Raw genomic sequence first — 25,039 nt, 5'->3', positions numbered from 1 at the left:
TATGGCCGCCACTTCACTATCGTGACTGATCGTAAGCAGAGGGAAACCCCTTGAGGCTAATGGAAAATGGCAATGTGCTGATGAATAGTGATATCTTTCTCAGTGCTGCAGTTGGGAAATAATGGCTGAAATGGACATTGCTAATGTTTAACTTTGCATGAATATGACAAGTTGTGTATCTTATGGTGTAATAGTAGTGTTTGATAATAAGTAGTATTTAAGGTTGAAAAGGATTTGAGAAATGAGGCTATCTTTTCATGTTACTGGTTCTTTTTTAAGGGGACAGGTATGATGAATTTAAGAATTTTTATATTTTTTGAAGTAGGGTTATTAAAACCTGGGTTAAGATACATACAGAGAGTATAGCTGCTAGGGTGGTGATTCAGGTGTCATAATACATCATGAGAACTATTTACTTGTTTACAGATAGCTGGCTAATGGAATTTTGTTTTACATTTAAAGACCCCTCGGGTGTAGATAATGTATATGGGGTTGTATGTTTGGTCCTGACTAAACTAGTTGATGCACCATCAATTGGACACGAGACGAAGATGAGACCCAAACAAAAGGCTTTAATGCACAAGATGTGTGCCAGGCAGCAGACGTACAGAAGAATGGCCGACTGCCGGGAAGCACGGGTTCTTATATCCTGCCTTGTAGGCGGAGCTACCTACCTCTCAGCCAATCGGCTGAGAGGCACATGACTTACCCGGGCCAATGGGCAGCGAGTCCTCTGCACCAATGGCAGCTCACTTATAAGGTACCGTAATACCCCTAGTCATACTACCACATTAACCCCTTGTTGAAAAAGAAGTGAGGGGGGGGGAGAAATGCGGGCATGAGGGGGGGGGTGTCCCATGAGTACGTGAGACTGGTAGTTTGACTAGAGATTTTTAGGTCATACTGTCGCATCGATGGCTGCCCACCGACCCGTAACTTATGTGCAAAAGGAAAAACAACAACTATGTACAGTGTGCACAATCGGGGGGAGGGGTGGGGGGGGGGGGGGGGGGGAATGGGTGAACAGGTAAAGAACAAAAGAAAATCACAAGAGTCCATCCGCAGGCAGAAGTCCACCAGTAGGTCACATCGATTCAATCAGTCGAGTGGGCGCCTTCGATGTCCTGCTTGACCTGCGCAGTGGTGCTGGCGACGTCGGAGCGGTGGGCATCCATGACTCCGGGAGCGATGATCTTGTTTCTGTGTCTGTACCCCTGGTCGGAGCTAGCGGGGGCCAGGCCGGGGGAGGGGGTCCCTGTCCGCTGAGCTGTGGGTGCGTCGGTGCTGGGGGCAGTGGGGGTAGGGGGGAGGGCTGGTGTTGGGGGGTGTGGCCGAGATCCGGCGGGTGCCAGGTCCCAGAGGGAGACCGTGTCCTGTCGGCCGTCGGGATACTCTACATACGCGTATTGCGGATTCGTGTGGAGTAGCTGGACTCTTTCGACCAACGGGTCCGACTTGTGCACCCACATGTGTTTCCGGAGCAGAATGGGCCCGGGGGTAGCCAGCCAGGTCGGGAGCGGGTTCCCTGAGGAAGACTTCCTGGGAAAAACAAGAAGCCGTTCGTGAGGCGTTTGGTTAGTGGCGGTACAGAGAAGTGACCGATTGAGTGGAGGGCGTCTGGGAGGACCTCTTGCCAGTGGGAGACTGGGAGATTTCGGGACCATAGGGCTAGCAGGAAGGTCTTCCTGACCGTACCATTCTCCCGCTCGACCTGTCCGTTACCCTGGGGGTTGTAACTGGTCGTCCTGCTGGAGGCGATGCCCCTGCTGAGCAGGAATTGACGCAGTTCGTCACTCATAAATGAGGACTCCCGATCGCTATGAATGTATGCGGGGTAACCGAACAGGGAGAAGATGGTGTGCAGGGCTTTGATAATGGTGGTCGTGGTCATGTCGGGGCAGGGGATGGCGAAAGGGAAACGGGAGTACTCGTCAATCACGTTGAGGAAGTACGTGTTGCGGTTGTTGGAGGGGAGGGGACCTTTGAAGTCCATGCTGAGATGTTCAAAGGGGTGGGAAGCCTTTATCAGATGCGCTCGTTCAGGGCGGTAGAAGTGCGGCTTGCACTCTACGCAGATGTGGCAGTCCCTGGTCACTGTCCTGACCTCCTCGATGGAGTAGGGCAGGTTGCGGGTCTTTATGAAATGGAAAAAGCGGGTGACCCCCGGGTGGCAGAGGTCCGCGTGGAGGGTTCAGAGGCGGTCCACTTGTGCGTTGGCACAGGTGCCGTGGGACAGGGCATCGGGAGGCTCGTTTAGCTTCCCAGGATGATACAAGATGTCGTAGTTGTACGTGGACGACTCAATCCTCCACCGCAAGATCTTATCATTCTTTATCTTGCCCCTCTGTGCATCATCAAACATGAAAGCCACTGACCATTGGTCTGTGAGGAGGGTAAACCTCCTGCCGGTCAGATAGTACCTCCAATGTCACACAGCTTCAACTATGGCCTGTGCTTCCTTCTCGACTGAGGAATGGCGGATTTCGGAAGCGTGGAGGGTACGGGAGAAGAAGGCCACGGGTCTGCCCGCTTCATTGAGGGTGGCCACCAGAGCTACATCAGATGCGTCGCTCTCGACTTGAAAGGGGAGGGACTCGTCGATAGCATGTATCGTGGCCTTTGCAATGTCTGCTTTGATGCGGCTAAAGGCCTGGCGGGCCTCCATCGACAGGGGAAACGTGGTGGACTGGATGAGTGGGCGGGCTTTATCGGCGTAATTGGGGACCAACTGGGCGTAATATGAAAAGAAGCCCAAACAGCGCTTGAGGGATTTGAGGGAGTGGGGGAGGGGGAGCTCCATCAGGGGGCGCATGCGTTCGGGGTCGGGGCCTATCACTCCGTTACGCACTACGTAGCCGAGGATGGCTAGACGGTCGGTGCTAAACACACATTTATCCTTATTGTAGGTCAGGTTAAGGAGTTTTGCGGTATGGAGGAATTTGCGGAGGTTGGTGTCGTGGTCCTGCTGGTCGTGGCCGGTTTAGAGGAGATGTACGAGGCAAGTTTTTTACGCAGAGGGTAGTGGGTGCCTGGAACTCACTGCCAGAGGAGGTGATGGAAGCAGGGACGATAATGACATTTAAGGGGCATCTTGACAAGTACATGAATAGGATGGGAATAGAGGGATACTGACCCAGGAAGTGTAGAAGATTTTAGTTGAGACGGGCAGCATGGTCGGCAAAATCTTGGAGGGCCGAAGGTCCTGTTCCTGTGCTGTACTTTTCTTTGTTCTTTGTAGACCATGGGATGGATTCTCCATTTGGGAGACTAAATGTTGACAACAGGACTGAACTGTATGCAGTTCGCGTTTGCCTTGGGGGCGCTATTCGGTCAGCGATATTCAGGGTGTCAGCAGTCTCAAACCTGCCCTCCAGGACACCGTCTGGGAGGTGGTGGCAGAGGTATTCAGCGCTGCCAGCCTCACCAGGAGGAGACAGCTGGTGATCTGAGATGAGTGTCACTCGTAAGCCTTCTCCAAGGCGGCCTTCAGGACGCGCGACACTGCAGAATCGCCGAGCAGAAACTTATAGCCAAGTTCCGCACACATGAGTGCGGCCTCAACCGGGACCTGGGATTCATGTCGCATTAAATTCATCCCCCACCATCTGGCCTGGGTTTGCAAAATCGTACAAACTGTCCTGGCTAGAGACAATTCACACCTCTTTAACCTGGGGTTACCCCTATCTTTGGATCTGTAAACATTTAATTACCTGCAAATGCTCGCATTCTAAGCATTGTCTGGCATCTTTGACTTTGTCTCTATATATGTTTCTGGAACCGACCTCTTCATTCACCTGAGGAAGGAGCAGTGCTCCGAAAGCTACTGTTTGAAACAAACCTGTTAGACTTTAACCTGGTGTTGTAAGACTTCTTACTGTGCTCACCCCAGCCCAACGCCGGCATCTCCACATTATTTTTAATGTGCAAGCAAAGCTAAATTGGAAATCACATTGCTCATGCTGCCTGCTCAGATGTGCTGCAACCATGTTTCAGGAAGCATGCATTCAGGGGTGTCACCAATTGGGGGTACCACTAAATATATTTTTTTCAACATCACAGAACAATCTGTCTCTGGGTTTTCAAGAATGCTAGACTTTTTAATGTGTTCCAGTTTGACGTAAGTCCAAATCTGAAGCTGAATGGTAGGAAACTACCAGCTGCTCTACAGGGAAGGGGGGGGGGGGGGGCTGGCACTGGCGGAGTGGCATTGTCACTGGTCTAGTAATCCAATGAGTAATCCAAGGCAAAATCCCATAGCAGATGGCGAAATTTGTATTCAATAAAAAATTTGGAATTAAAAACCTAATGATGACCATCATTTCTTGTAAAAATCCACGGAAGGAAATCTGCCATCCTTACCTGGTCTGGCCTACATGTGGCTCCACATCCACAACAATATGGTCAACTCTCAAATTCCCTCTGAAATGGAAACAGTTAGGAACAAGTAATAGATAATTGCCCAGCCAGCGATGGGCTTAAATGAATTTTGAAAATATTGGTCACATGTCATATTAGCAAGAGCTTGATCAAGGCTTGATTCCCCCAATATGCTCCCTCTCCTGGGACACAAGTGGTTAGCACTGTGGCTTCACAGCGTCAGGGTCCCAGGTTTGATTCATCGCTGATTCACTGTCTGTGCGGAGTCCGCACGTTCTCCCTGTGTCTGCGTGGATTTCCTCCGGGTGCTCCGGTTTCCTCCCACAGTCCAAAGATGTGCAGGTTAGGTGGATTGGCCATGATAAATTGCCCTAAGTGAACAAAAAAGTTAGGATGGGTTATTGGGTTGCTGGGATAGGGTGGAAGTGAGGGCTTAAGTGGGTGGGTGCAGAGTCGATGGGTCAAATGGCCTCCTTCTGCACTGTATGTTCTATGTTCCTTCTGCCCTCACCTCCCCCCCCCCCCCCCAAAACATCAGAGCAATGATTGACCAAACCTCCAATGAGCCCTAACTGTCATCCTGTGCTAAAATATATCAATTATGTCTTGGTAACACACAGCCCAAGGCTGCCACTTTGTGTGACGATGGGTGTCAGGCTGGAAACATTGCTCTACATCTATTCATTAATAACTTGGATGTGGCTATTGGTGGAATTATTCATCAATTTGTCGGTGACACAAAAATATTGATGGAAGTGAATATCTGAGAGGACAATTTAGATGCAAGGCGGAAAGGAGCACATATCACAGAAACATCAAAACATAGGAAATGTATGTCACAGAAAGAGGTCATTCAGGCCATCCACTCTGTACTAGCCAGGAAAGTGTGATCCAGCTTCATCCCACTTGTTCCGTAACCCTGTAGGTTAAAGCACTTCCAGTGAAAATCCAATTGTTTTTTTTAACTGTGATAAGCAGTTCTGTCCCTTCCATCTTTTCAGGCTGCGAACTCCAGACCCCTCACCACCCTCTGGGTGAAAAAAAATGATCTTCAACTCTCCTCCAATCCAATCATTTTAAATCCATGTTCTCCGATTATTGGCTACTTTGCGGAGGAAAATGGGTCTTTCCCGTCCATTCTGTCTAGGCCCCCCATAATTGAAAATGAAAATCTCTTATTGTCACATGTAGGCTTCAATGAAGTTACTGTGAAAAGCCCCTAGTCGCCACATTCCGGCGCCTGTTCGGGGAGGCTGGTATGGGAATTGAACCGTGCTGCTGCCCTGCCTTGGTCTGGGTTAAAACCCAGCGATTTAGCCCAGTGTGCTAAGCCAACCCCTTTTAAACACCTGTTCTAACTCTCCTGAACTTCCACTTTATAGAAACATTTCCTTCAATGTCCTTCAGTGTGAACAAGTGAAGGATTATGCATTTTGGTTTGGGGAACTCAAGGTATATTCCATGCTCAGTTGTCAGCTGAACGTTTATGGAGCAGGAGAGTGACCTGGAGGCCAAATCTGATAAATAATTGAAGGTCCACCAGCAGAATGTGAAAGCCATATTGTGCGTTTTATGGTTTATTGCTGGAAGAATATGACATAAAACTAAGGACACTTAGGCTGTACTACAGCACATGGAGTACTATAGCCAACTGTGGTCCCTACAATTTATGGGGATTAGCAAGGTACCAGAGGAGGCTTCAAAAAAGCAAAGCAGCCCACTTGATTGGCACCCCTGCAAGTACCTAAAACATTCACTCCCTCCACCATGACGCACAGTGGCATCAGGATGTAACATCTACAAGGTGCATTGAAAATGAAATGAAAATCGCTTATTGTCACAAGTAGGCTTCAAATGAAGTTACTGTGAAAAGCCCCTAGTCGCCACATTCCGGGGAGGCTGGTACGGGACATTGTAGCAATATGGCAAGGCTATTTCAATGGCGCCTCCCGAATCAATGCTTCTACCACCTAAAAGGACAAGGGCTGCAGGCGCCTAGGGAACACCACCACCTGCAAATTCCCCTCCAAGCCACACACCACTCTGACTGGGAACTGTATCACCACTCCTTCATTGTCGCTGAGTCAAAATCCTGGAACACCCTCCCTAGCAAGTCTATATGTGCACATACACCACATAGAAATATAGAAAATAGAAGCAGCAGACCATTCGGCCCTTCGAGCATGCTCCATCATTCATTATGATCATGACTGAAGATCAAGTCCAATACCCTGATCCCGCCTTCCATCCATATGCCTTGATTCCTTTAGTCCCAAGAGCTTTATCTAAACATGGACTGCAGCGGTTCGAGATGATGACTCACCACTACCTTCTCAAGGGCAATTAGGGATGTTGAATAAGTGCTGGCCTTGTCAGCAAAATCCACATGCTTTAAACTAATAAACAAAAAGATGTCTGAAATAATAGCCAATCATATTATTTCAATTCCCAGGGTAGGCTGCTGGAGTTTGAACTATTTTCATCACTAAAAACACTTATGATTGAAGATTTTAAAATGACCAATTTTGTAGATTCTGATCAGTTGAAATGAGATGGTAAAACAAGAGGGCATACCTGCAGAAGCATTAGGAAAGGATTTGTTAGATGTCAGGAAGTATTTTTAAAGAGATTCATCATCCGCTTGAACAAATGATTAAAGCCAGTGGTGGAATCCTATTCCCCGCAGTCCTGGTAAAAGGAGTCGGATGAGCTCCCAAATGAGGGAAAACATTCCCGGTTATAAAGGATCAGTTGTGGAATAGCTGATTAAAAGAGGTAGATTGTGTTAATTGCAATAGGAGGTCAGAGACCTACTGGACCTAGGGTAGGGAGAGGTCATTAATGTACTTGTGTCTGTATATGAGTTGTTTTGATGTTCATTCCCTCTTCATATGCTTGTGCGTAAAGAGGTAATCAAGAATGACCTAATAACTGCACTAAAGATTGTGTCAAAGTTGACCAATGGAGATAGGTGGGGGAATGGAGGTAGGGGGCAGGGAGGTGGTGGTGTAATGTAGCGGCAGGGAGGACTAGCCTTGCAAACATGTCATCAAATAATCTAAAGGTAAAATACTGCGGATACTGGAAACCTGAAATCAAAATTTCTGGAGATGTGTCACATTGGACTCGAAACATTAACTATGTGTTAACTCTCTCTCTCTCTCTCTCTCTCTGCAGAGGCTGCCAGACCTGCGGAGTTTTTCCAGCAGTTTCTGTTTTTATTTTGTTGAATATTCTGCCACCCTGTCGCTTACGTGCTACAAAAAAAATTCTAACAATCAGGCGCTTTTGCCACTGCAACCATGGGAGGGTAAATCGCACAAAAACTAACTCCGGTCCACATAGGTCTAGGACAGGCGAACAAAATTTTTGCCAAAGAGGTAAGTTTTAAGAGGTGCCTCAAAAGGAGAAGAAAGAGGTAGAGGGGAGAAGAGGTGCATGGAGGGAATTCTGGATTTTGGGGCCTTTAGAAAGCATGGTGGGAGTTTTCCAGTCTCCCCCGGCGTGGGTTTGATGTGTTAGGCAGGTTGGTTTGACATGGACTGCACTTGATGTAGTGTGGTGAGAGACAGACCTCTAACACTGGAGAAGATCCAACACAATTTTAGTCAACGTTATAATTAATATACATGATCAGCTGTGGGTTGACACTATACTGAACTAACTGGAGACCTAGTACTAGCCTGACCAGACATACTAGCTACCAATGGTGTTTGCACTGGCTAGCTCGTGGACTCTGACTGTCTCAGTGGCTGGGTCCAGAGAGAGTGGGAAACCTAGCGCCCTCTGGCTTTGTAGTGGTAGTGTCCTGTCTGGTGATTGGCTGCACTGTGATGTGTGCTTACTGGTCATCCTGTGTCAATCACTGCCTGTCTGCACTTCATTATGTACAGGAGTGGATAATATGACATCTCTCCCCTTTTTTTATTAGATAAATAAATATTAAGGTGTGCCTGCGGATATATATGTGTATGTGCCTGACTGTATATAAAAGGTGTCAAAATAACGTATATACATAGGAAGGTGTCGATAGTGCAGATACATGGCAAACTAAACAATATTTATAGAGGTCAAATCGATGAGGTAACAAAATGTACAAAAGTTCAGTCTATAAATTTAGTCTTCGTGGTGGGCGACGAATTCTTGTTGACCGCCGGAGAGGTGGATCAGGAGCCGCCTGCACTTGGATAGGCGGGATCGCTGCAATTGCAGTAGTCGAGGGGGCCGGCAGGATTGCTGGCAGATCGGTGGCCTCGTGGCAGGGTACGTCCGGAGGAAGCATCGTAGGCGGCGGGGCACTTTGGTCAGGTAGTGGGCGTGGAACTCTTCACAGTGCCCGTCTGTTGCGCCGTAGGAGGGAACCATCAGCCATGCGGACAAGGAACGATCTTGGGGCCACTTGTTTGATCACCACAGCTGTGGCTGACCAGCCGCCCTCAGGCAACTGGACACGAACATGATCAGTTGGGACCAGCTCGGGTAGATCTGTGGCATGAGCATCATATGTGGCTTTCTGTTGGGCCCCGAGACGGCTGAATTTTCTGTACGACCGTGAGGTGGTCAAGGTCTGGAACATGGATGGCTGGAACTGTGGTCCTCAGAGTGCGATTCATGAGCATCTGCGCTGGAGACAACCCAGTGGACAGTGGGGTTGCCCTGTATGCCAGCATTGCCAGATTGAAGTCAGAGCCTCAGTCTGCAGCTTTGCACAGTAACCGCTTTACAATATGGATCTCTTTCTCAGCCTTCCCGTTTGGTAGTGGGGACTGGAGGTTATGTGATGGAAATGTTAGGACTGTGCAAAATCAGACCATTCCTGTCTGTAAAAGCAAGGACCGTTGTCACTCATTACCGTGAGCGGTATCCCATGCCTGGCGAATGTTTCTTTGCAGGCTTTGATCACTGCCTTTGATGTGAGGTCGGATAGTTTCACCACTTATGAGTAACTGGAGAAATAGTCAACCAGGAGGACGTAGTCACGCCTCTTGGTGTGGAAAAGGTCAACACCAACTTTGGACCACGGAGAGGTCACAGTCTCGTGTTGCTGCAACGTTTCTTTGGGTTGAGCTGGCTGAAACTTCTGACAGGTAGGGCAGTTGAGGACTCTGTTGGCAATGTCCTTGCTGATGCCCGGCCAATAGACTGCCTCCTGAGCTCTGCATCGGCATTTCTCGACCCTAAGGTGACCCTCATGGAGTTGCCCGACCACCATAGCTCGCATGCTTTGAGGAGTCACGATCCTGTCGAGCTTCAGGAGGATGTCTTCCACCACCGTCAGGTCGTCCTTTACGTTATAGAACTGAGGACATTGTCCCTTCTGCCAGCCATTGGTAAGGTGCTGCATCACACGCTGCAGCAGAGGATCCTTGGCCGTTTCCTCATGAATTTGGACCACCCGCTCGTCAGAGGCCGGAAGGTTGGTGGCACACAATTGCACTTGTGCTTCTATGTGGCAGATGAAGTCAGTTTGTTCACATGGTGTGGTAACGGACCTGGATAGGGCATCTGCAACAATGAGCTCTTTGCCTGGCATGTAGATAAATTCAAAGTCGTAGCGGCGTAGCTTAAGAAGAATTTGCTGTAACGGAGGCGTCATGTCATTTCAATCCTTCTGGATAATGTGGACTAGAGGCCTGTGGTCCGTTTCTACCGTGAATTTTGGCAGGCCATAAACATAGTCGTGAAACTTGACTATCCCTGTCAGGAGGCCCAGACATTCCTTCTCACTCTGAGCGTACCGTTGCTCAGTGGGCGTCATGGCGCTGGAGGCATACGCCACTGGAGCCCAGGACGAGGAGTCACCTCGCTGGAGGAGCACCGCCCCAATGCCGTCCTGGCTTGCATTAGTTGATGTCTTGGTTTCCTTGGTTGGGTCGAAGAACGCCAGAACCGGGGCTGTGGTGAGCTTCGCTCTCAGCTCACACCATTCCTCTTCATGCACGGGCAGCCACGTGAATTCCGTTGACTTCTTGAGGAGATGGCGGAGGGCCGTGATGTGGGATGCCATATTGGGAATGAATTTCTTGAGGAAATTGACCATCCCGAGAAAGCAGAGGACCGCCTTCTTGTTCTCCGGGGTCTTCATGGCGTTGATCGCCGAGACCTTGTCGGCATCTGGCCGCACACCTTGCTGCGAGATGTGGTCACCGAGGAATTTGATGCCCGATTGACCAAATGAGCACTTGGACCTGTTGAGCTGGAGACCATGCTCATGGACTCTCTGGAATACCTTCTTGAGGAGAGCGATGTGTTCCTGAGGCGTTGTGGACCAGATAATGACATCGTCAACGTACGCACGCACCCCCTCGATGCCCTCCATCATCTGTTCCATGATGCGGTGAAATATCTCTGAGGCAGAGATGATGCCAAAAGGCATTCGGTTGTAGCAGTACCGACCGAACGGGGTATTAAATGTGCACAGCTTGTGACTGGACGCATCCAGCTGTATTTGCCAAAACCCTTGGAGGCATCCAGCTTTGTAAAGAATTTGGCATGAGCCATCTCACTGGTCAACTCTTCACGTTTTGGTATTGGGCATTGCTCCCGCATGATGTTGCGGTTTAGATCCTTGGGGTCAATGTAGATTTGAAGCTCCCCTGACGGCATCTTGATGCAGACCATGGAGCTGACCCAGTCTGTGGGCTTTGTGACCTTCGATATGATGCCCTGGTCTTGGAGGTCCTGTAATTGCTTCTTCAAACAATCCTTGAGAGGTTCCGGCACCCGGAGTGGTGCATGAATTACAGGGGTGGGGTTCGGCTTGAGCAGGATTTTATATCGGTATGGGAGCGTGCCCATTCCATCGAATAGGCTGTGGTACTGCGTGATGATGTCATCCATGTCAGCTTGGAAGTTTCCATCAAGCGAGGCCGTCGCCGGTGATGATGACATGGTGTGGACTCACTGAACCAGGTTCAGGAGCTTGCAGGCTCGAGCACCGAGCAGGGATGCTCTGTTAGGCCCAACGATTTCAAGCCGCAGCGTCGCCTTGATCGCCTTATTGGACACCCCTAGTTGACACGAGCCACTGGCAGCTATGGCATTGCCATTGTAGTCAAGGAGCTGGCAGGCCGGTGGAAGGATACTTGGTCTGAAGAGGATGGTGCCGAGGTCGGATTTCGAGATGAGGTTCGCTGATGCGCCGGTATCCAGTTTGAACTGGATGCGAGCCTTGTTAACTGTGAGGACAGCACAACACTCATCGTCGGGATCCAAGCTGAGGATCGAGAGGTGCTTCGCCGTCATGGTGAAGGGCAACACATGCTTCGTTATGATGCCCACCCGATATGGGGACTTGAGGCACTCAGCATCAGGGTCTGTTGGGCTGTTGGGATCGGAATCTGGCATTCCTTGCTGTATTGAATGGACACTTCTGCGCCGCAGCTGGGACCGCTGACTGCTGAGCGGTGGAGCAGATCTGTAAAGAGCTGTGTGGTGCCCAAGCTTGCCACACTGTAGACACCGGTGTCCTTTTGCCGGACTTTGCCATTTTAAATGGGCGGAGCCACAATTTGGACACGTCATGACGCCAATGTCAGTGCGTTCCGTGCGCCATCGCGTATGCGCAGTGCGGTCGATCGATGTATGCACCTGCGCAGTCGGGTCATCGGTCTCGTCATCCGTGGCGCTCATGCGCAGGGACCCGGGAAAAGCCCGCAAAACGGCCACTCTCCTCGATGCTCAGGCTCTGCATCTGTGCGATGGCCTGCACCCATTCCGCCTCGTGGGAGGCCAGCTTTTCAGTCTCTGCTGCCCTGACGTGTGAGTAACGATTGCTAGCATGTTCATGGACGACACACGTCTTGCGAGCGATAGTGAGGGTCAACTGCTTGACTTTCAGGAGCTGCTGGCGAAGGGAGGCGGAGTGGACTCCGAAAACGATCTGATCCCGGATCATGGTCAACTGTCAAGTCATAGTTACATGACTGCGCGAGGATGCAGAGATGGGTCAAAAAGGACTGAAAAGGTTCATCCTTACCCTGAAGCCTCTGCTGGAAAATGTACTATTCAAAGCTCTCATTCACCTCAATGTCGCAGTGGCTGTCGAACTTCAGCAGGACTGTTTTGAATTTCGTCTTGTCTTCGCCTTCAGCGAACGTAAGGGAGTTGAAGATGTGGATGGCGTGGTCTCCGCTGTGGAGAGAAATAGCGCGATCTTCCTGGCATCCGATAGGGCCTCGAGGTCGGCGGCCTCAATGTATAAGAGGAACTTTTGCTTGAAGATCTTCCAATTGGCGCCGAGGTTGCCAGAGATGCGGAGCTGCGGAGGAGGCTGGATGTTTTCCATTTCACCGGATGGCTGCTTGCTGGTCAGTGTTGATTCATTCGAGGTAGGTCTGTCAGATTTCAGTGTCACTCTGGTACCATGATGTGTTGGGCAGGTTGGTTTGATGTGGACTGCACTTGATGCAGTATAGCGAGAGACAGACCTCTAACACAGGAGAAGATCCAACACGATTTTATTCAACGTTATAACTAATATACATGATCAGCTGTGGGTTGACACTGTACTGAACTGACTGGAGACCTAGTACTAGCCTGACCAGACTTACTAGCTACCGCATGGTGTTAGCACTGGCTAGCTCGTGGACTCTGACTGTCTCAGTGGCTGGGTCCAGAGAGAGCGGGAAACCTAGTGTCCTCTGGCTTTATAATGGTAGTGTCCTGTCTGGTGATTGGCTGCACTGTGCTGTGTGCGTACTGGTCATCCTGTGTGTCAATCACTGCCTGTCTGCACTTCATTATATACAGGAGTGGATAATATGACAGGTTTCCCTGTGCCAGGGGTCAGCAATCCATTCAACTCTCAGTTCCCATCAGCAGGACCGAAAGATCCTGCTGGTGTGAAGAGCTGGAAGATTCATGGCTGGGAATAACAGTGTAAATGAAATACGGGATGCGCAAGAGACCAGAATTGGAGGAGTGCATAGATTTAAGATGGTTGCAGGGCAGGAGGTGGTTGAAAACAATGCAGAATCATGCCCGAACCTTGAACAACCTGCTCCATTATTTTTCCTTGAACGCCTTCCTCTGTAAAAGGTTTGCGACGCCTTTCTGAAGCGTTTTGGAATAGGTTCATCCCAGTTCTCAATAAAAATGAATAATGTTTAGTGTCACAAGTAGGCTTACATTAACACTGCAATGAAGTTTCTGTGAAAAGGTCCGAGTCACCACATTCCGACGCCTGTTCGGGTACACAGAGGGAGAATTCAGAATGTCCAAATTACCGAACAGGACATCTTTCGGAAGTTGTGGGAGGAAACCCACGCAGACATGGGGAGAATGTGCAGACTCTGTACAGACAGTGACCCAAGCCGGGAATCAAGCCTGGGACCCTGGGCGCTGTGAAGCAACAGCGCTAACCACTGTGCTACCGTGCCGCCCATCAGCGCATCAGCTATCACCTCAGCCCTGACTCCTCTGCCTCATTTTTTCCATGCTCTATCAACTCATCTAACCTTGAGGAATCAGGACCCTGCGTAACGATGATCATGGTGGTGAACTGAGCTTGGAGAATTGAGTGTAGATTTTGCACAGCCACCCGCATTCAGAAGCAATACTTGCTTTCAACTGTTGAAGGGTAGTTGCATCCCCCTAGGAAACTCCAGGCTTTTCTCTAATTATCACACTGCCACAAGGAGACTTGAGACGATGTGTAAACATTTATGAAATATTTATTCGACTTCAGACATGAAATATTGCAGTTACAAATAATCACATCTACTGTTTGATGGAATTAATCAACCAGCACAAGAGTGTGAAAATACTGCAAACGTGTAAAGAAGTGTACAAAATCATTTTACCACATACATCACGCATACAACACTGACAGAGTCAATCCATCCCTATGACCTGACAACTAAATATTGTTGAATATGCATACATTATTTTTTTTTCATTTCCACACATTTTATATTAGAGCTGTCAAGTCCCTTGTTTCACTCTTCTGGGAATGAGAGGTTAGAAATAATTTGCATTTAATGTACAATTTTTTTTAAAAAGCCAAACAATTTGTTTTACTCAAGGTTTAGCATATTAATGCTGGACAATATGCTTTATCAACTTTAAATATCAAACACTCACAGGTCAGGTACATTACAGATTAGATATGAAATAAGGCTCACTCTATATTCTCCCATGTACACCAGGCTAAGATCCAATGGGTTAGACACAGATTACATTTCTAGCTGGCATTCACTGATCAGGTATAGCACAGGTGAGATGTGGAGTAAGACTCTCTTTAAGGGTGGGCTGCCAGGCGTCTTACAATGAAAGGGGGTTTTGATAATACACACTGCAAAGCTATTCATGTGTGCACTCAGGAACACTCCCATGTGATCTCTTCCATCCTTTGGCCGGATTGTCCTTGCCTTCACAGTACCCCAGCAAGACCCTTTAGAAAATCTTGAGTAGAAGAAGGTTTGAGCTGTGGGCTCTGATCCACTAATAACTGGATTGGGTCAACTTGCTGGTCCAAACATTGAAAACAGTTCCCCAGTCTGTGAGCAACTGCAATTTACAATCTCTTCTCTTCATTTGATTTTCTTCACATCAAACTGGATTCCTAACTATGGGGAATGGACAACTCAACTTGATTGAATTCTCAACCACCCTGTGAGGGGACGTTATTTTTTTAAATATCCTTTTCTCTTCTTTATTTTTTCTGAGCCAACAGCACATCACTTTTACAGCAATAAAATGTCCCAACATGCGTCAAGCGTGCAAGTATCAAACAGAATTTGATTTCAAGTCACATGAGGAGACATAAGAACATAAGAACATAAGAACTAGGAGCAGGAGTAGGCCATCTGGCCCCTCGCGCCTGCTCCGCCATTCAATGAGATCATGGCTGATCTTTTGTGGACTCAGCTCCACTTTCCGGCCCGAACACCATAACCCTTAATCCCTTTATTCTTCAAAAAACTATCTATCTTTACCTTAAAAACATGTAATGAAGGAGCCTCAACTGCTTCACTGGGCAAGGAATTCCATAGATTCACAACCCTTTGGGTGAAGAAGTTCCTCCTAAACTCTGTCCTAAATCTACTTCCCCTTATTTTGAGGCTATGTCCACTAGTTCTGCTGTCACCCGCCAGTGGAAACAACCTGCCCGCATCTATCCTATCTATTCCCTTCATAATTTTAAATGTTTCTATAAGATCCCCCCTCATCCTTCTAAATTCCAATGAGTACAGTCCCAGTCTACTCAACCTCTCCTCATAATCCAACCCCTTCAGCTCTGGGATTAACCTAGTGAATCTCCTCTGCACACCCTCCAGCGCCAGTACGTCCTTTCTCAAGTAAGGAGACCAAAACTGAACACAATACTCCAGGTGTGGCCTCACTAACACCTTATACAATTGCAACATAACCTCCCTCGTCTTAAACTCCAACCCTCTAGCAATGAAGGACAAAATTCCATTTGCCTTCTTAATCACCTGTTGCACTTGTAAACCAACCTTCTGTGACTCATGCACTAGCACACCCAAGTCTCTCTGAACAGCGGCATGCTTTAATATTTTATCGTTTAAATAATAATCCCGTTTGCTGTTATTCCTACCAAAATGGATAACCTCACATTTGTCAACATTGTATTCCATCTGCCAGACCCTAGCCCATTCACTTAACCTATCCAAATCCCTCTGCAGACTTCCAGTATCCTCTGCATTGATGAGGTGACCAACCAAAACGTCAAACGTCTAAGATTAAAGATGCATCTTAACAGGAGGAAAGAGAGGTCAGAGAGGAGAGGGTTAAGGTGGGCATTCCTGAAGCTAGGGGCTACATCGTTTTAGGCATGGCTGCCATTGTTGGAGCAGTTGTAATGTGGGAAGGCCAGAATTGGAAGAGTCAGACATTTTGGAGGCTAGCAGGTTATAGAGGTAGGGAGGTGATGGGGGGAATTGAATCGTAGAACCATATAATAGTTACACCACAGAAGTAGATTTTTTCAGCCTGTGGTGTCAGTGCTTGCTCTGTGGAAGAACAGCTCACCGAGTGTCACTCCCCACCCTTCTTCAGATAGCCGGCAGATTTTTACTTTTCTTTTTTTTTTCCTTTTTAAATTTAGAGTGCCCAATTAATTTTTTCCAATTAAGGGGCAATTTAGCATGGCCAATCCATCTAGCTTGCACATTTTTGGGTTGTGGGGATGAAACCCACGCAAACGCGGGCAGAATGTGCAAACTCCACACGGACAGCAACCCAGAGCCGGGGTCGAACCTGGGACCTCAGTGCCGTGAGGCCGCAGTGCTAACCCACTGCGCCACCGTGCTGCCCTACATTTGCTGCAATGATCCAATTCCTTTTCGAAATCCACCAGGTGGCGCACTCTAGACCCTAACTACTCACTGCGTTAAAGTAATTTCTTTCCTCATGTAGTCATTGCTTCTTTTGCTAATTTCCTTATGTCTGTGCCCTTTGCTTCTTGATTCTTTCACCAATGATAATTTTCAAACAGGTTTGAGAGTTTTAAAATGCCAAGAGGCCTCTGGGCACATTGATGAATATCTGTGTTAATTTGAGTTTCTCTTTGTAGGAAGTTGTCCCATTATTGGCCTGTATCGTTCCACTGAAATTTACAATTCATTGGAGCAAAAGCTCAAACTATTTGTGCCATAGTACATTCCACACTCAACAACTGGCACCAGTAATGTAGGAATGTGGGATACTGGGGTAAAAGTATTCTCATTAAGTTGGGAGAGTTGAACAGCAACAGTTTGAGCTCTTAAGTCTTTCCCTTTCCTTTTATAGCCTCAATATACTTTAGAAGTAAAAACAGAAAGTACTGGACAGTCTCAGCAGATCTGACAGCATCTGTGGAGAGAGAAGCGAGCGAATGTTTCGAGGCTGGATGGCTCTTTGTCACAGCTGGAGAGAACTGGAAATAGGGTCAGATTTATACTGTTGTGAGGGGGACAGGGAGTGATGGAGCTGGATAGAGGGCGATAGGTGGAGTTGACAAAGATGTAATAATTTTTATTAGTGTCAAAAGTAGGCTTACATGACCATTGCAATGAAATTGCTGTGAAAATCCCCTAGTCGCCACACTCCGGCGCCTATTCGGGAACACAGAGGGAGATTTCAAAATGTCCAATTCACCTAACAAGCACATCTTTCAGGTCTTACATAGAACATAGAACAGTACAGCACAGAACAGGCCCTTCGGCCCTCGATGTTGTGCCGAGCATTGTCCAAAATTGGGGCAGCACGGTAGCATTGTGGATAGCACAATTGCTTCACAGCTCCAGGGTCCCAGGTTCGATTCCGGCTTGGGTCACTGTCTGTGCGGAGTCTGCACACCCTCCCCGTGTGTGTGTGGGTTTCCTCCGGGTGCTCCGGTTTCCTCCAACAGTCCAAAGATGTGCAGGTTAGCTGGATTGGCCATGATAAATTGCCCTTAGTGTCCAAAATTGCCCTTAGTGTTGGGTGGGTTACTGGGTTATGGGGATAGGGTGGAGGTGTTGACCTTGGGTAGGGTGCTCTTTCCAAGAGCCAGTGCAGACTCGACGGTCCTCCTTCTGCACTGTAAATTCTATGACTATGAAACCAAAATATAGAACATAGAACAGTACAGTACAGAACAGGCCCTTGTGGGAGGAAACCGGAGCACACCGAAGGAAACCCAAGCAGACACAGGGCGAGCGTGCAGATAGTGACCCAAGCCGGGTCTCTGGCACTGTGAAACAACTATGCTAACCACTGTGCTACCATACTGCCCTAGTTGTGGACAGAAAGACAAAGGGAATGTAAATGGGGGTGATCAAGGCTAAGAAGGGTGCAGAGAGTGGCGCATAAAGAGATTAAAATGTGTTAATGGCAGAACAAATGTGAATAGTGTGTCAAAGGGCAACTAGCAACAGGGAAAAGATGGCCCAAGTGGAGTGGGAGGAGGGGTAACAATGGTGAGGGAAAAACAATTCAATGGAAGAAATGAACATAAATTGTAAAAATAAAAATGGGATGAAGTTGGAGGCGAGAGTTCACAGTCTGAAGTTGTTGAACTCAATGTTAAGTCTGGAAGGCTGTACTGTGCCCAATCGGAGATATACTGTTCCTCCAGCTTGTGCTGGACTTCACTGGAGCATTGAGGAGGGGGAGATTAGGGTAGACAGGATAAAATTGTTTCCCTTGGCGGAGAATTCTAGAACCAGTGGGACAGATTCAAATAAGAGGCAGAAGGTGTAGAGGGGACTTGAAGAAGAACTCTTTTATGCAGAGGGTAGTGGGTGTCTGGAATTCGCTGAAAGAGGCAGAGACCCTAAACTCTTTTAAAAAGTACCTGAATTTGCACCTTAAGTGCTCTAAGCCCAAAGCTATGGACCAGGTGTAGGAAGGTGGAATTAGAAAGGGCACCTGGGTGTCATTGGGCTTGCATGGACAATATGACCCGAATGGCCTCCTCCTGCACTAACTTTTCTATGACTGCAGCAGACCAAGAATGGACATGTGGACATGAGAGCAGGAAGGTAGTTGAAATGGCAGCAACAGGAAGGTCTGGGTCCTGCTTCATATCAGACCAAAGGTATTCTGCAAAGCAGTCACCCAATCTGCATTTAGTCTCTCCAATGTCGAGTAGACCATATTGGGAGCAGCAAATCCAATAGACCAGATTGAAAGAGGTGCATGTGAAGTGCTGCCTCACTTAAAAGAGTATTTAGACCCTTGGATGATGAGCAGGGAGGAGGTAAAGGTGCAGGTGTTGCACCTTCTGCAATTGCATGGGATGGTGCTGTGGTAAGAAGGTGATGTGTTGGGGGTGATGGAGGAGTGGACTAGGGTATCCAGAAGGGAACGGTCGCTGTGAAACGCTGACAGGGGGAGTGAGAGGTAGATGTGTTTGGTGATGGACATCTTTGTCAATTTTCACCTATTGCTGGTCCTCTATCCAGCCCCACTGCTTCACGCACCCCCTCCCCCCACAACAGGGCAAATCTGACCCTATTTCCAGGTCTCTCCAGCTTTGACAAGGAGTCATCCAGACTCAAAACATTAGCTCCCTTCTCTTGCCACAGATGCTGTCAGACCTGTTGCCATTGTCCAGTATTTTCTGTTTTCATTTCAGATTCCGGCAGTAATTTGGTTTTATACTTCAGAGAACTTTGGGACATTCTGAAAATGTGAACGGAGCTATTTGAACGCAAATCTTTCTTTAAAGTATAATTGGGTGATAACTATGTGACATTACAGTCTGCCATTTCTGTCACGAGGATTCTGGGGGCAGGTGGGGGGGGGGGGGGAGTTCAAATAAAACCCTGAATTATGAAATAAATCCCTCCTCCCTCTTCCATCCATGTTTGTAAATATTGCAACAGAAAGACATTTTGACCAACTTTGTCCCATTTTCGGTAAAAACACAGGAAATGAGAATATTGCAATGTAACACCAGTGAACAACAAATTGGTAAGCTAACATCGGAAAAGTAGGCCTCTCTTCTGTTGGGTTTGGGAGTAAGGACACTGCCATTTCAGAGCAGAAGGAGCTTCATTCCTAGTTGAACCTGACTGGAGGCCTTTAATAACAGAATGGTAACAGGTTCCTACTCAGAGAGTAGTAAGGGTGTGGAATGCCCTGCCTGTAACAGTAGTGGACTCGCCAACATTAAGGACATTTAAGTCATTGGATGAACATAGGGATGATAATGGAATAGTGTAGATGAGCTTTAGATTGGTTTCACAGGTCGGCGCAACATCAAGGGCCGAAGGGCCTGTACTGCGCTGTAATGTTCTATTGTTCTATTGTTCATGTGTAGCAACATGGAATCAGAGATATTACAGAAAGAAGAAAATTTGGTCCATCAACACAGAAACACATTAGCAGATGAATGAGGAGCAGGAGTAGATTATTCTGTCCATTCAGCCTGCTGCACCATTTAATAAGACCATGTTTGTGTTTCAAATTGCACATTCCCCATTTACCCCAGACAACCTTTGCTCTCTTGCCTAACACGAGTCTGTCTACTTGCGCCTGAGAAATATTTCATAACTGTCACCTCCACCGATTCCTGAGGCAGAGAGTTCCAAAGTCACACAACCCTCTGAGAGAAACAAGTTCTCCTTATTTCTACCCTATATGGGCAACCCTTAATTTTAAAACAGTGCTCCCTCGCCCAGGGATCACCCACAAGACAAGAGGATACATCCTTTCTACATGCACCTTGTCAAGGTCATTCGGGATCATATACCTCGATCGAGTCACCCTCACTCTTCTATACTCTAGTGGAAATTTTCGAGTCAGTCCAGCTCTTTCACTCTTTCCCTACATCCCAGCAATCTTTATCTGTTTCAAATACTTATCCAATTCTCTTTTGAAGTTTACTATCTGTATTTACCACACTATTGACAGCACACTCCCAAATCCTAAGCAGCCCTTTGTGTTAAAGAATGTTTGCTTGCTGTCATCTCTTTTGTTAATCACGTTTTAATCTGCACTCTCTGGTTTTTGACAATGGCCTCACCTAGACCCGGCATCGAAGTGCTAATCACTCAAAACCAACTCCCGCTGGGTGGGACATGTTATTCTTATGCCTGACACAGGGTACCTGAAGCCAGTGCTCTGCTTGGAATTCAATCTCAGCAGGAAGTTCCGAGGACTTTCGGGAAGTATCCAAAGCATGGGGCAGCATGGTAACATAGTGGTTAGCACAATTGCTTAACGGCTCGAGGGTCCCAAGTTCGATTCCTGGCCTGGGTCACTATCTGTGCGGAGTCTGCACATTCTCCCCGTGTCTGCGTGGGTTTCCTCCGGGTGCTCCGGTTTCCTCCCACAGTCCAAAAATGTGCATTAGGTGGATTAGCTATGATAAATTGCCCTTAGTGTCCAAAAAAGGTGAGGTGGGGTTACTGGGTTGCAGGGATAGGCTGGATGCATGGGCTTAAGTAGGGTGATCTTTCCAAGAGCAGGTGCAGATTTGATGGGCCTAATGGCCTCCGTCTGCACTGTAAATTCTATGATTCTATGATGATCTCCATGAAGGGGTCAAACTATTGGGAAACCCTTGCAACAAAATGGAGAAGGTTCATTTTGGAAGGCACCAAACTCCTTGAGCGACTTTGTCAGGGAGCACGTCAAGCATCAGAGGAATCGAAGGCGCCTTCAATCAGCCCATCACCCAATCCTTCATGCCCCATCTGCCCCACATCTGACAGATGTGCAGACTTAACAACCATTGCAGAGAAGCCACAGGACTAGCCCGGGAGCAAGCTATCCTCGATCCCATCGTACTGCCGAAGAGGAAGGTGGATTAGTGACCCTCCAGCCACTAGATTCAGCTCCTCTTCATGTACTCCATTTAAATCACTCATGATTTAAGAAAAAAAAAACATCTCTTTTTCAATGTGCTTAGAATGTCCACACTGCACGCAAGTCCATTTCAATTCACTTCAAAGTGAAGGAGCTTCGCTATTTCCCTTGTTGGAGTAAGAAAAGATCTGATAGAGAGGGTCAAAGTTGTGGAGGTTTGAAATGAGGAAATGCGTTTGCCTCGACCAGCGATGAAGAGTGGACACAGAGACTTCATTCTGCCATGTCATTTTGTTCGGGTTGTCGCATTCCCAAATTCGGTTCACCACAGGACCAGAACCAGGAGATTTGTTCATATGCTGGGTGTGGCTGGATGAGGAGGAGGAGTTTCAGCATTGAGGACACTCACCAATGTTTAGTGAAGATCCTGGACTTGTTCCTGTCGGATTGGGGGATGGGTTCAGACTGAATTGTGGAAGGGTCGGCTCCGTGTTTGGATACAAAAGGCACACAGTTGCGCTCAATCCGCTCGAAGCAGATGCCAATGTCGTACACGTCAATGCCAATTCTTCGCAAAAGGTGCTCTCGGGTACTTTTCACTCGGGCTCGATTGGCCACCCGACCAGCGTGACTGTGCTTCCCACCCAACGGCGTTTCTCATCCATTGGCCTTTGGGATTGTGAAGACTCATCCAAACAATCAGCGCGGCTCTTTGAAGTTAAGATACGAAGGAAAAATCAAACTTTTTTTTTTACATCTCCCAAAACTCGAGGAGGAAGAGGAGGCGACTGCCGAATAAACCGATCACCAGTTGTGAGACACAGGCTCCCAGAGGAAGTGTGCTTGGATGGTCAAATTCCTGTACATGTGCAGTTGGCAATGGTCTGGCGGCTAGTTAGGTGCATGTTTGTTCTGTACCATTGTAAATAAACAAAATAACTGCAGCTTTTAAATTTGAAAAAGGAATGATTTGTTTGAGGGGTGATGGGAGGGGGGGGGGGGGGATTGAGGGAGCCACGCTGAGCAGTCCAGCCTCCTCTGTGGACAATTCCATTGTTAAGAGTTTTCTGCGCGCTCCCAGGGGATTGGGTCGTTATTTTCTGGCGTTATGGCGTTCTCCCTGTCCTGCCAGAAGTGCTGCACGTCAGGCGGGATGCATTGGGCCACGTCCCGGCAAATGATCACGTCTTCCCGGCCAGAGATGGTGGGCAGAATGCGGGGATGGGGCGCGCTGCTGTTGCCCATCGCCAGCGCCGAGTCAGCTTTCTCGCCCAAAGTGGAGGCGGCCGCCCCTTGTCCATCCGCACGTCCCCTCCTCGCCTTCCGGCAGCGGGCCAGCGGCCAGAGCCTCCTCAAACCCTCCTTGAAGTCTTCGGAGAGGGCCAGGAACACCAGGGGGTTGACCGTGCAGTTGGCGAACAGGACAACCTGAGCCAGGACCAGCAGGGCGACGGGGGGCAAGGGGCTTCCCACCTTCCTGTGCCTCGCCCACATCCACGCCACCCAGTCCGGGAGCCTCATGACGGCAAAGGCGGCACTCAGCCCCCCCAGCATCATGGTGACCCTCCTAATTTCGTTCCTGCGGTTCGGGGTTCCGTTTTTCCTGGGCTTGTTGAGCATGAGGGCTTTGATGTAGCAAGTCATGGCAAAGACCATGGGGATCCCATAGGCGGCCAGTGGATAGGCTACCCCGAATGCTTTCATGAAATTCGAGGCGTAAGGGGGGATCTCCAAGACGCAGGAGGTACCCCTGCCATTGCTCTTGGTGTTGGAGAAGAGGCAGTGAGGAATGGGCAGGAGCAGGGCGATCGACCAGATGGAGCATGCCAATGCCAACACGCGTTGGCACTTGCAGTGGATGGACTTTTGAGGGTTGCTGGCATGTTGGTAACGGGCGTGTCCGACCGCCGCCAGAGTGAAGCTTTTGGCCGACAGGCACGCGTGGAGGAAGTAATCCGAGGACTTGCACAGCAGCCAGCCGAAGGACCATGTCGGCTTGGAGTAGGTGACGGCGCGGAGAGGGAGACAGAGGAGGAGGAGGAGGAGGTCAGCGCAGCTCCAGATGAGAAGCAAGCCGTTGACCATGGTGCTCCTGTCCCGCCTGAAGTCCTGCATCAGCACCGCGACCACCATGGCGTTGCCCGCCAAGCCCACCAAGCAAATGACTCCTAGGACGAGGGGCAGGGCGACCTTCAGCTCCTCTTCCTCCAGCACCTGGAACCCGCCGGCGTATTCCAACAAGTCGGCGGAGCTGTTCATGGTGCTGAATCCCAGCGAGCGGAGCTGTCCACTGAGCTGTGGTGCTGAAACTGGATCCCAGGCAGCGGAGCTGACCACAGAGATGTGAACCGCAACTAAATCCCAACGAGCGGAGCTGTTCACAGAGCTGTGGTGCTAAACCTGGAAAGTCAAAGCTTGCAGCAGAGGAGAGGGGGCGGGGGGGGGGGGGGGGGGGGGTGACTGGGAGGGAAATAGCGAGGAAATAGTGAGAACAAACGACTGGAGTCGCTTTTTTAAAAAAAATAACTCGGCAAGACAAGCACGTCAGTAGAAACGCTTCTGCCTGCTGCCTGGAAGAAGGATATCTAACTCATTCCACAGCCCATCCTCGGACCCTGACGCTTGTAATCCTTGGAGGATTTAACTCATTGCGCACCACACCATCAAATGTTACAAATTATAACTCAGGTTATTCCAAAATGCACGCACAAAACACACAGATTCACCCTAATTAACAACATTTACATTTTCAAGCATTCTCATTGATAACTATGTAGCTACTTATAGCCCTTAATTATTATGTAGAGCAGCTAAGCTCATAGACAAAAGAACAGGAGAGAAGATTGGAAGTTTTATTTTCAATGTTTATTCAGTGAGCTGTGCTGGAATGTGCTGCCTGGGAGGGTGGTGGAAACAGATTCAATAGTAACTTTCAAAAGGACATATTCATGCAAGGGGAAAATTGCAGGGTGACGAAGAGCAGATAAGTATGCTAATTGCATGCCTCTTTGAAACAGCTAGCAAGACACGCCGGCTGAATGGTCTCCCTTTTTTCTTTGTAAGATTCTATAATTCTATGAAAGTGGCTTCCAGTGAGATAGAGCATGTGTATTGATATGGAGCCCTTCTTAACTTTACAAAGTTCCAACGTCCTTTTCAACCAATGAATCACTTTTGAAATGTGCTGGATCCTGCAGTTTCGGAAATAGCAGCGGCCAATTTGCACACAGCAAGGACCCACAGACAGCATCGTGATAATCGCTAAATAATCTGTTTCAGTGACATTGTGATGGAAATAAATATTTGTTGGGACACTGGGAGACCTCCCTTGTTGCTCTGCAAAGTATCCTCGTGGGATCTTTTGCATGCATCCGGATAACAGAAAGGGCTCAGTTTAACAGCTCATCTGAAAAAAAGCAGC

At 48.3% G+C, this 25,039-nt stretch overlaps 1 protein-coding gene across 1 annotated transcript; it reads right to left on the bottom strand.

The window, feature by feature from the left end:
- Positions 1–21,267: 21,267 nt before the first annotated feature.
- Positions 21,268–24,007, bottom strand: LOC119963691 (G-protein coupled receptor 151-like). The gene has a single exon (XM_038793007.1). The coding sequence runs from the start codon at positions 23,875–23,877 to the stop codon at positions 22,675–22,677; it is 1,203 nt and encodes a 400-aa protein (XP_038648935.1). The 5' UTR covers positions 23,878–24,007; the 3' UTR covers positions 21,268–22,674.
- Positions 24,008–25,039: the final 1,032 nt, after the last annotated feature.

Source organism: Scyliorhinus canicula, chromosome 3 (assembly GCF_902713615.1).
Source record: "Scyliorhinus canicula chromosome 3, sScyCan1.1, whole genome shotgun sequence".
NCBI classification, from domain to species: Eukaryota; Metazoa; Chordata; class Chondrichthyes; order Carcharhiniformes; family Scyliorhinidae; genus Scyliorhinus; species Scyliorhinus canicula.
The sequence above is the reverse complement of the archived record's forward strand: the minus strand, read 5'-3'. Positions and strand labels throughout refer to the sequence as shown.

What these genes read in the sequence shown, in the direction of transcription:
- LOC119963691 (XM_038793007.1), bottom strand. Translation starts at nt 23,877, where the DNA reads ATGAACAGCTCCGCCGACTTGTTGGAATACGCCGGCGGGTTCCAGGTG.